Source organism: Tiliqua scincoides, chromosome 5 (assembly GCF_035046505.1).
Source record: "Tiliqua scincoides isolate rTilSci1 chromosome 5, rTilSci1.hap2, whole genome shotgun sequence".
Taxonomy (NCBI): Eukaryota; Metazoa; Chordata; class Lepidosauria; order Squamata; family Scincidae; genus Tiliqua; species Tiliqua scincoides.
Genome location: NC_089825.1, coordinates 106,772,660 through 106,785,068, shown reverse-complemented (window position 1 = coordinate 106,785,068; position 12,409 = coordinate 106,772,660). Strand labels below are relative to the sequence as shown.

General features: G+C 43.9%; 1 protein-coding gene across 1 annotated transcript in view; it reads right to left on the bottom strand.

The window, feature by feature from the left end:
• Positions 1 to 12,409, bottom strand: part of LOC136652987 (vomeronasal type-2 receptor 26-like) — a 32,429-nt gene that overhangs the window by 17,409 nt on the left and 2,611 nt on the right. The window contains exons 2-5 of the mRNA XM_066629913.1: positions 12,178 to 12,246; positions 10,522 to 10,800; positions 5,745 to 5,828; positions 4,630 to 4,857 (exon numbers count right to left, since the gene is read on the bottom strand). Coding sequence (XP_066486010.1) covers positions 4,630 to 4,857; positions 5,745 to 5,828; positions 10,522 to 10,800; positions 12,178 to 12,246 — 660 coding nt within the window. The remainder of the gene's footprint in view (positions 1 to 4,629; positions 4,858 to 5,744; positions 5,829 to 10,521; positions 10,801 to 12,177; positions 12,247 to 12,409) is intronic.

The window sequence follows — 12,409 nt, the reverse complement described above, 5'->3', positions numbered from 1 at the left end:
TGCCTCACGAATTCACTACCCCTCCAACATTGTCACTTGTTGTGAATGGTTCCACAGCACTTCACAGACAGGCCTCCCATGTGAAAGGTGGGCAGCCCAATCTTGAGCTGCCCAGAGCGCAAGGCCGCCATGGAGCCAAAATGACCACCACAGCATCCAACACACAACCGAGCATCCTGCAGTGGCTCCTCAGGGGAAGTGGACTTTGATCCACCAGTCCAGCCCTCCTCCTGCCACACCTCATCCCCGCCATCCACCTGCCTCCCACCACACAGCAATGCTTCCTTCCTGCCTCTCCCCACACCCACACTCACCTATCTGCCACCAGGTTTGTTTGTTTGTTTGTTTGTTTGTTTGTTTGTTTGTTTGTTTGTTTGTTTGTTTATGGAATTTATATCCTGCTTTTCTATCCCAACAAAGGGAACTCAAGGTTGCTACCAAGAATGTGAAATAGTGGAGAGTGATCAAATATGTGGGCTATATCTACTTCCAGATAATACAAAATAAAAGATATGAAACACATACTTAGTGATTTCTTCTTCTGAGCTGATCCTTGCTGTTCTGTTCAGGCCTCAGGATAATTATGTAGCATTTGGGGAAAAAGATACAGCCCAGCAACCCAGCACTGGAGGCCAAGATGGAGAAGATCTCCACAGCCACCATGTACTTTCCCTTGGTGCTCAGGTAAGGCGGGATGAAGGACAACCACACACTACAAAACACCAACATACTGAAAGTGATGAACTTGGCTTCATTGAAACTGTCTGGCAGCTTCCTAGCTTGGAAAGCCACAGTGAAGCTGACAGCAGCCAGAAATCCCAGGTATCCCGAACACAATAAAACATAGTGATGGAGCCTTCATTACACTCCACCACAGTTTCTTCAGCCAGAGAGTCCGTGTCCAAATCTGGAAATGGAGGGGCAGTGCAGAGCCACACAGCACAAATGGTGGCTTGAATGAGGGAGCAACCAAGTATAATGGAATTGGCCAGCCTTTTCCCCACCCATTTCCTCATCCTGGATCCTGGCTTGGTGGCCATGAAAGCCAGAACCACAGTGATGGTTTTAGCCAAGATGCAAGAAACAGCCACTGAGAAGACAAGGCCAAAAGAAGTTTGTCGTAAATAACAGGTCACTGCATGAGGCTGGCCAATGAATAGCAAGGAGCAGAGGAAGCAGAGCAATAAGGAGACAAGAAGAGAGTAGGTGAGGTCTTGATTGTTGGCTTTGACGATGGGAGTATCCTGGTTCTTGATGAAAATCCTCAGCACCAAAACTGTGATGAGAGAGAAAGACAAAGCCAAGACACTTAATGTCATTCCCAAGGGTTCTGCGAAAGAGAGGAAATGGAAGACTTTGGGGAGGCATTGATCTTGGTTCTTGTTTGGAAACTGACCTTCTGGACATTTGACACAGTCATCCATGTCTGAAAAAATAAACAAATGTAAATTTGATGTATCTGTTATAATTTTCTCTTCCTATATCAATCCATGCCTAACTAAGTGGATGGTTCCACCTCTAATTCATGTTTGAATAGAACATTCTTTGAAATGTTGTTTTTTCTCAAATGTCAAAAATGTACAGCCTGCAGTGTCCTCTTTGGACAGCAAATATAGAATATTGAGATCTACTATCTGATCTAAAATATCCTTCCAAGCTAAACAATTCTGCTATACTTGTCGGGTTCAATATGGCTGTGGGTGAGGAATTGATGGCCAATAAAGAAGCAATGCTAAAAAGAAATTGTTTTTTTATGTAAAGTGTGGCATCTTCCTGGTTTTAAAAACAGGGGAAATAGAAATTTTAAAATGCATCATGGCATATCAGTGCAAGGAAAGTTCAAACCATGGGAGAAGACTTATTACGGCGGACGATACTATAGTAAAATGCGCTTTGGGTGCAAAAGGTGCCCAATAGTGACTGAAAAGGGTCAGAACAAGAAATGAGATTGACTGCTTAAAATCCTCGTCCTTCCTCGGTGGTGAAGAGCCCAACTAGCAGCTAATTTTGCTACTATTAAATTTGAAAGAGAGAATCACATAGTTGTCAAGCAGGTGTTTCTTGTAACATTTGATTTAACTCAATTTTTCCCTCCTTCACTTGTAAGTGATATGAATGGGAGAGAATCAGGTTTTTGGCTTTTGAGTGTGGCGCAGTCCGGCGAGTGGAGGCGTCGAGTGTGTGGCAAGCACAACTCCTGGGTCATTTGCCCACCCTCCCCCAAGGTTCGCCATTGCCCCAGAGGCCTCTTAGGGCACAATCCTAACCAGGTCTACTCAGAAGTAAGTCGTATTTTGTTCAGTGGGGCTTACTCTTAGGAAGGTGTGGTTAGGATTGCAGCCTTAAACGTACTCTAGCCAAAGAGCTGTTGTAAATCTCAAGAGGCACACTGGGAACCAGGCAGCCCACGGAGAGGTAGGTAAAATTGCTTCTGTTAGGCGGCCTTTTCCCCAGCTGGCTCATAGCATGAAGAGTTTTAAAGCATAAAACTAGGAAAAAGGGGATACTTAGGAGTGATGTTATAACATGAACAATTCATTACACTGCACATTTTGTCTCCCACCTGTCTGACAAGAAATCTTCCCTTCTGGACATAGATCACAATCATAGCAACAAAACGGCTTCCCTTCCTTCTTTTTCTTGCTGTAACCTGGATAGCAGTGGTCATTGCACAGAGCAGTGGGCAGCACCTATGCATGGAAAGAGAAGAGAGTTTACTCCTTTGGCTAGTGAGAAAGTACTATTCTTCTCTAAGACCAAACTATTTTTTTTCTTTGATAGGGTTGGGGTGGGTTATAGCTGAATGGAAGCAATCAAGAACAGGAATTTTGGCAATTCAGAACCAGAAGTGTCAACCCAACTTAAGAAGCAATGAACTCAACTTGAAGTTGGCTGTTGAAGCACACTAACTCCTCATGTTCAGAATATTTTTTTAGTCTACTACTACAGTCTCATTAAAGGATTCAGCCATTCACTGATGGAATCATCCAGGATATTCACAGCCCCATCCTGTGCTTCCCAGGACCCAGGGCTGCAGCGGCACTGAAATGGCTACTGCTGCATCCTGTGAGGCTGAGAAGAAGCATGGGGTCTACTAGCCTCCATTTGCCTGAAGATTAACATCCACAAGGTCACCAGTTCGAGGCCACCGGCACCGTGCGACCTTGAAGCAGCTGGCAAGCTGCAGCTGAGCTGTTCCATCTGCTCGGAGCGTGGGAGGATGGAGGCCAGAATGTTAAACCAGATCGGAGTGTAACACCTTGAATGTAGTGGTTCTTGAAAGAAAGAACCTTCTTTCAATTTGTAAAAATCCCTGCATGGATTTAATAAGCCTGCCTGTGTAAACCACCTTGAATAAAGTCTTGAATAAAGACCAAGAAAGGCGGTATATAAATACTGTATATTATATTATTATTATATTATATTGTTGGATTCAAAGAACCATGTCAGATCTCCCAAGCAGGGAGGGGGGATAGGAAAGGGTGGCAGGGCCTTCTGTATTCAACCCTGCCCGCTTCGTTCCCCTCTGCCATGCTTTCTTCCACCCTTCCCCCAACTGGAACATGCCCCCCACCACAACTTAACTCTGCCACCAGACGCATGCATGAAGCTCCAGGTGGCGGTTGTTTCTATTCCACCCAGTGATGGCTCAGCACAGGCTAGTGCTGAGCTGGTACCCAAGCCAGCCCAACGGTAAGTGTCGTGTGGGCCTTTAGATCAGGCCCTCAGTCAGTAACTTCTCTAATAGACTTGGAAATAACTGCCAAAATACTTGCACCAAAGATAAAAATCCTACTATGAAGAAGTATGGCAGCCTTGAGCAGAGGGCATTATACTGAGTGGTAAATTCTAGGACTGGTTTTTGCAGACAAGATACCCCCAGCAAAAAAGCTTGCATGACACAATGAACAGCAGCCAGAGAAAATCTTGTTGCCTGGATAAAGATAGTATAGAACCCTTCTAAATAAATAAAGAGAGGCAGGGTTGGTGTCAGATGTTCTGGACTAATTTGCAGGCATGACCAGATAGCAAAGATGTCAGAGATCAATCAATAGCGGAGCTGTGCAGGGGAACATGACTACATACCAAAGGCTGTCCCCTGAACGCACAGCATTGGTAGCACAAAATGTACCATCATGTGGTAAGCAGAGATATAGTTGAGCGTTTTCCTCCAGGACCCCTGGCAACATTTCTGATCTGGAGATCAGTAGACAAGTGTGACCCTGTCAAGCCTCATAGCTCAGTGACGGATACCAAGCTATTAATGCAAACAGGACTGAGTTCATTCTCAACATCTCTAGACAAAGAAATATCAGTAGCAATGTCTGAGATGATTCACAGCCCAATACTGACTAAGTGCAGGGGTGGGAGAAGGTGGGGTAGGGAAGAGAGGGTGGAATGAGATGAGGGGATGGCAGCAATAGGTGGGGTCAGAAGATTGAGACTACGAGTTATAAATTCTATACTAAATTCTACATACTGATTTTGCGATTCCTTACAAAAAAGTAAGTTCTTTCGAAAGCATTGCTTAGAAGACTGGGAGGGAATACCAAGGGTCAAGGTGATCAGGATTTAATGCTGGTACATTTCCCATTTAGCTTTCCATCTTCCAGCTGAATCATACCCTACCTGATTGAATGCGCTGGGCCATGTGATGGTATCATCATTAATGGTGAATTCTTTGCCTGGGGTAACTTGAGGATCCATCATTCCTGTCTTCACTCTCAAGAAGGACTGGTTGGGGAAAGTCACCCAGTTGATCAGATCAAATCCAGCTGCTAATTCACCCTCCTCATCAAAAGACACCGTGTCTCCAGCACTGTTGTTAAATGAGATGCTTCTCAGGAATGAGTGAAGCTGGATTGGAAGGGGTCAAGGAAAACATTATAAATGATTTGTGTTTTCAGGGGAGGGACTTTTGTGTAATTGAAAGGACCACATCGTAAAACCAAAATGTTCAGCACACGTCACCTCTGTTTCCGCTGAATTCCTATTTGTCAGCAAATTATGTGTTTGTCTTTGTGGGGGAAGAGGGAACGACATTAATGGCAGCTAGCACTTCCAGAACTTTCTGGAATCTTTTTTCTGATGGGAACTGGGGTTAGGATTTTAATTCCAAAATTCCTGGCAAAATATTGATAGTTTCAAAAAAATAAATATTTATTTACTTTCTTTGAAGTGAACCCTTCGAGGGTCTTCTCAAGGACAGAAAGGATCAACATAGCATCTCTTTCATACCACAGTAGAAATCTAGTGTCACAGTCTGGGAAGAGCCCATCATCCCCCCCCCCCTCTCAAAGCCAAGTACTTTGCTGTAAGGGAAAAGCTTGCAGATGGAAGTCCTGCAACTGTTCAGTTTGAGTGCTCCGAAAAGGGTCAAAGTTTTATGAATACTTTGGAGGCTTTGGGAGCATTTGCATCATTGCCTCTCATATACTCTAGCCTTTCTGAGCATTTAGTTAGAATATGCACAAATACATGACCCCCATATTGAGTCAAAGGCTGCAAAGACTTTGAGTCAAAGACTGCAACAATATAACAATATAACAATAGTTATAGCCTAACTTTGGATAGCAAAGTTAGTCATGAGTCAGTTCCACTGATTTTACACACCTCATCCATAGTGATACGTAACCAACTGTGGAACAGAAAACAAAGTAGATAAGGCTCCTAAAAAGCTGGATTGACAAAATCCATTATAATGTTCGGGCAGTAGAATCCTACCTTAGACTAGGCTGCCCTACCTCCAGCCGTGAAAGTAGGCTGATGGCGGAGGTGGAGACTGGTGGAGTAGGCAGAACAGAGTAGGAGAAGGAATGGGGAAGTTTCTACAAGGGAAGCAGGTGGGAGGCAGAACAGGATGGGGGTGGATCTAGGGGTGGATGTAGGCAGCACCTACATGCATCTGAACCTAATCACATTCCCCATCCCTTTCAATCTTCCTGGCTTGCCTCAGATGTCCACAAGAAGAATAGGATTCACAGATCAGAGGCATTCTATTGGGGCAATGGAAGTTTGCCTTGTGGCAAGAGAACAAGAGTTGCCTCAGCTCAAGGAGGCTTCCTGATGTATCCCCGCATGAAATATCTGGCGCAGTACTGAGGGCTGGGAAAAAAAAATTAAGTGTAAAATTTAAATAAATAAATTAGATTTATTATAATTTAAATAAATAAATAAATTAGAGATTAATTAATAAATAAATTAATGATATACAACATGTTAGACAGACAGAAAATAGTTGTTCTGTATTTGCATGCATGTGTGTTCATGTGCTATCAGCTGCAGAACTAGTGCTGGACAAACAGAGCATATAAATTTAAATAAATAAATAAATTAGAGATTAATTAATAAATAAATTAATGATATACAACATGTTAGACAGACAGAAAATAGTTGTTCTGTATTTGCATGCATGTGTGTTCATGTGCTATCAGCTGCAGAACTAGTGCTGGACAAACAGAGCAAGTGCCCTGGCGCTGAGCCCGCACAATTCTAGGACCTTTTGGCAATCCTTACTGAGGCCCCCGACACAGTTGAAAACTGTACTTCTGGTCTTCTGGAAGTGCAGTTTAAGACTGCAGGGGAGGCTTCCCCAGTTGGTCCTAGAGTCACACAAGGCTATGTCGCACTTTGAAGGTGGGGAGGTGGCATTTCATGAAGAGTGGCATTTCACACAGGAGGGTGGCATCGCAGACCTCTGCCCCATTGTCCAGCACTGTGTGTGATATGCACAAGACTCTAACATTTTCTGCACTTTAATAGCTTCCTTGAGTTGGGCAGACAGCATAAAATGTTGTAGTAAATTTAATCTACTATTAGTTACTCAAAATTTATTGTAAGCACTGCGTACAGCGAACTTCAGTGTCAAGCAAGTCTGCTCAAGCTTGGCAGAGTTCTTTCTCCCACCTTCTGTTCTTTAAGGTGGAGGTATCCAGCCCAGTTTGTTCTGGAGAGTTGATATTAAAACCTCGAATAAGGTCACAATCCCTAGTTGGTTATCTGGATCCAGAGTAGACAACTGGAACATGTCCTCAGTTTGTAGTAGTGTGCAAAAGGACTCTTTAGTGGCTGCATCCCATTTAATTCTTTTAATTGTGTCAGGGTGACCGTCCTCCACCTGAGAGTGGGAATTGTGGTAGCAATCTGAGAAGTAGGCCAAATCACATATTAAGGGTAAATGGTCACTAGTCTGTGGGTATCCAATTCTAAAATTCACTATCTGTGGGAGAAAATAAAAGGGAACCAGAATGTAATCAATAACACTCATACCTCTAGTTGAAATATGGGTATACTCTCCTTTATCCCCCAGATAATCTAGGCCGTTTAACCAAGTGAGGCCGTTGGTAATACAGAATTTAGCCAAAAGAAGCCCAGCTGCATTAATTGTTCTGTCTTTTGACTGCCTTTCAGAGAAACGAATCTCTGATAAGGTCATATCAGTAGGCAGATCTAGGATTTGATGGAAGATGTCGTTATTGTGTCCCACCCTGGCGTTAAAATCCGCAGAAATTATTGGTATGAGAGAAGGAAATTTGCCAGTCAATTCATTAAACATGCCACTAAAATATACCCACTGCTTTTCAGTTGCCGCTTTGTCATTGACAGGTGGCATGTACACATTTATAACCATAAGGCTTTGATGTGGCAGCCTCAGCTTAATTGCCTGGATTTTACAATAGCTATCGGCCATAAACAGCAAAGCATTCTTAAAAACTGGTTTCACTAATATGGCGAGACCGCCAGCAGGACGACCTTTTGCTGCGCTCTTCCGTGCTGGTAGTGATGTTACGGAGAACCCTTCAAACTCAATGGGTAAGGTAGCCCATGTTTCCTGTAGCAATATAACATCACTATCCCTTAGGATTTCATCTAGCACTTTCTCCCGTGACTTTGCTGACTAGCCAGCGATATTCCAAGACAGGATTTTCAGTTGACCTTGGAGGGCTTCAGGGAGTCGATGTGGAAGCAGTCAGTCTGATGGAATTAAGGGAATTTGAATTTCTGAGCCCCTCTGCGTGCTTGAGGCAGATGGTTGTAGCTCTGGCTCAAGCATAATGGTCTCCGGCAATCTTAGCTTGGTTTCCAATCGATCCGGCAGATTTGTCTCTTCTAGAGCATTGCCTGTTGCTGCTACGGCTGGGGTTCCATCAGGAACAAGATGGATCAATGGTTGTTGACTTGGTTGGATATCCACTGTTGAAAGCTGGGAGAGTTGTGCCATGGGTTCCTCTAAAACAGTAGAGGCAGGTTGCTGTTTAATTTGAATAGATGTATTGGGCATCTCCATCACCACGCCCTCCATTTTATCATCTAGACAGCAGTGTTCACTATCGATGGCCTCTTTTGGTGGAGGGAGCAGATGGGCTGTTTCTCACACTCAAAAGCCCAGGCTGAGCCAACAGGAGGTGGCACTGTAGAGGGAGAGCCCCCAAGACAGAGGGAGTAAGGCATGCTTCCCCTGACTGGGGACTCCTGATGCATCTCAGTCTGATAGGTCAGCCTTAAGAAAGGGTCTTTGTCTGAGGAAACCATTGGAGAGTCCTGTGGAGAAGATGTGGTCTCACATGAAGTAAGGGGATGTGTCGTCTGCATCATATCCGACAGCTCCTTCCAGAGCATTTCCACTTTCTGCACAGTCTGTCGTTGTTCCTGATGAGGTAAGATTCTGAATGCCTCCAGGGCCTCCCTAGTCAGCTTGACCTCATCCACATCCGGTTGAGGCAACTGGTCTGTAAGCTGGGAGCTTATATTACAGTTGAAAAAAATCAGATTTTGCAAATGGCTTCATTGTTTGTAAGGGGTCAAAGGACAAACCTTGGGGGGCTTGTCCAAGCCCCCTCAGTTAGAGGCTGTGAGTTGCATGGTGAATGAAGCAAATCTGGGGCAAGAAGAGCTGTGACGTTGTTGAAGTGAGGGTCTGGAGCCAGCAGTAATCCCGGACAATTAGTCATTTCTCCCACTTTGGTTGTTAGAGGGAGACTAAAGCTCCCTTGTGGTTTTCCAAAGCACAATTCTTTTGCCATAGAGTCTTGGACCATTTTAGCAGCTTCTATAATAGAATTTGACAGCTTTTTTGATGGTGGACTCAGTCCTATAGAGATATCAGACTCCATCGGCTCACTCGCCTCACTTGTCATCTCAGATACCAGATCTTTTCCTTCATGTCCACAGTTGAGTTGTCTACTTTGTTCTAAGAGACTGTCCAATCTTATCTGCAGATCCTCCAGTTCATCACGCCCATGTACTTGAGGTCTATCCTTCACAGTAGCTTGTCTTGCAGATACTGTACCATGAAGATCTGAATTGCATGATGCTGGCATATCTGTCTTCCCAGTGATGTTAACTTCTACATGCTTAGCTTTTTTCCTGATTAATGATCTGATGCCTAGCTCTTTAAAAATGCACTGAGGGAAGATATCAAATCTTCTGAGCCTCTGTGCTGCGTGAAATATCTGCTGGGGCACACTTGTTGAGCAGAAGTCAAGAAAAAGTCTTTTATACGTTGACTGGGCGGGTAAGAAATAAAAATACTTTATATCCGAATGAACAACCTAAAAGTTCAAAAGTTGGAAAGGGAACGGAGTATTGTTTCTTTAGATTTCCAAAGGTGGGCATCTCTTCTGGGGAAGTGAATTAGTATCTGATTGTTTTGGAATAATTGCTGCACTTTCCTTTGTTTTCCGTGTTGTGCACTGCTATAGTCTGTTGTCTCTGGTATGGAGGAGGATGATTTAATGGTGTCCTCGGCGTTAATGACCGGAGGTTGGAACCAGGCAGCATTCAGAGTTAGCTGAGATGGATTCTGAATTATGGCTTCTAGTTGCCCTTCTATTTTGTTTAGGTGACCTAGTATCAGTAGCAGTGACTCTGCAGATATAAAACAGATTTCTCCTAATTGTTGGAAAGTGCAATCTGAGGCAGACTGCCTTATCTGGGCACCATTAGTCTTATGATTCTGTCCGGGAGAGGTTTGTTTCCCAACTTTTCTAGCTTTCCCCCTCACTTCAGCTGGACACAATCTGCTAATAGGCAGCCCTATTGCTGAGTCATCTGAAGATTCCACAGGTTCAGTTGGGGTGGATCACTGGATCACTCAGATCCAGTGGGGGTGGAGGAGGGGAAGAAGCTCTCCATTCTCAGTTGTTTCTTTTTTCTCTTCTTCAGGTTTCCGCTTTCTAGGCGATCTGGGCAATCTGTGCACGGGCTTTTCCTCTGTCTTTTCCTCCCTTTGGCAGGCGTTCGGATCTTGTTAGTCATGTTTGCTATTCAAACATGTATAGAGATACTTGAGCAAGAGATACTGACTCCTCTCTCTTTCTGCACTTTATTTCTTATTCTGTGCTTTCAGGATTTAACTGGAATAGTGGCTTCTGAACTAGCAGCATTTCTTGTTTTTTTTTCAGAGAGAGAGAGAGAGAGAGAGAGAGAGAGGGAGAGAGAGGGAGAGAGAGAGAGAGAGAGATCCTTGCAAGTCAGTTACCTGGGAGGAAGAAAACAGAAATACTCATTTAAGAATTGTACCTGTGGAATCTTGTAGATGCCTAATTGAGTTGCCACGTGAAGGGAGATTTCTGCATCAAGTCCTCCAATGACAGCTATCAGTTCCTTTTGCTTGTCACATTTGAAGTTGGGGACAATCCTTTCCTGGGTGGAAAGAAGTTTCAGGGTGTTCTGGTAAGTCAGTTTTGCATCGTAGTAACTGTCATAAATGTGGAACCCCAGGCTGACATTAGGCAGGAAATTTGGATTCTCATTGATCTCCTTCACAGCAAAGACCAAGGACAGGACATGCTGATAGTTCTTTGGAACGGGACAAAAGGAAGAGTTATATTTTGCATGAATCATATAGTCAATCCTTCATGAAGTGTCTATCTGAATGCAGGCTGTAACTAATTTTATGAAAGGCTCAAGTGTTCTCTCAGTTGAAGAGATTTCATCCATTTCCAACCCCGATGCCATTGTTGTGCCTTGTATGGGATTTGGCCATCTCCTCCTCCAACTTTGCCTGTAGTATATCCCAGGACAAAAGAACTCTCAAGTTGGGTCTCTGGAAGCTGGAGGGTAGAATCTTTCAAATAATCACTGTCTAGAAGAAGGGGTGCCTAGTTGCTAAGTTTTGCAATAACTGAGGGCACCTTTAACTATCCCGGGATACTCTTCAAAAAAAGAAATTTACTCCACCCATTGGAATGGATCTATATTTCAGGCAGAGCTCAGTGATACATAAACATTAAAGCGCCGTATCATAAAAACAGTTCTAAGAAAAGAGTGTTCATATGATCTGAAATCAATCCATAGAACCCCACATATATAAGAATTTGAATGTAGCTCCTCATATCCAGTTGTCAGATTTACAGCCCAAGCCTAACCCACTTTGATGGTTAAATAGCCAGTGAGGAGTTGAGTAGCCCCACTGTGGGTCCACTTACCTTATGCGGGGAAGGGGACAAATGTCCCCAGCCCCCAAGGATCTGTTGGGAGATGCAGCGTTCTGAGCTGCCCAGAATGCCCTGGGAGCCAGGCAGCTCAGGATTGGGCTGTCAGACTGCAAACATACAAACTGATTTATTTCTGAATAGACATACATAGGATTGGGCTGTTACACACAGGCCGTATCTCAGTGATGGAGCAAATGCTTTGCATGCATCCCTATTAGTTTCAAGTGGAGCAGAGAAAGATTTTTGTACGAAACTCTAGTTGCGACTTAGCATATCCAGTTCTGAACTGGATAATCTGACTAGATATAAATGATCCACGGAACCCAGAAACACCTGAAGGGCGCAGGAGAGAACTGAAAGACATGAAACAAACTGGCAAAAATGAATCATGTAGATGAAAGTATATTTATACAGTCTTTGAAAGAATCCTGCTCATAAATCTAAGTGCATCTTCCAAAACAAACATAAGCAGACTGTCTTTTGGACATGCCAGTCTGTGCATGACACATTTCTAACTGATCTGAGCTACCAAACATTTTGGATGGTAGAAAAGGATGTCCTTATGTTAGTTCATCGATCAGCCTTGTTTTGGGGTGTTCGCGGAAAGCCATGTCATCAGAGTGGCAAACAAACTGCGATACATTTTCTCCAATGATGAGATCTCCTTTCAGGTGATATTTAAATGGGAGCTGGGAGGGATTATACTGCTGCCATGAACAGAAAGCTTTTTTTTATTTACCTGCAGCCAGCGCTGCAGTCCTGTGGGGTCCAGAGAGCCCTCCGCAGGGCTCCACGTGCCTGCCGAAGTCTAAAAATAGAAGGGAAAAGTGAGCACTTCTGGTTACATTGCAAAAACTAGACATGCCCATTTAAAAAAAAAATAGTGTTTAGCATTCACTGGGAGCCCTGTGGAGGCCTCCCCAGACTCCTTGAACCCCAGAATTGCAGTGCTGGCTAAAGGTAAGTTAAAA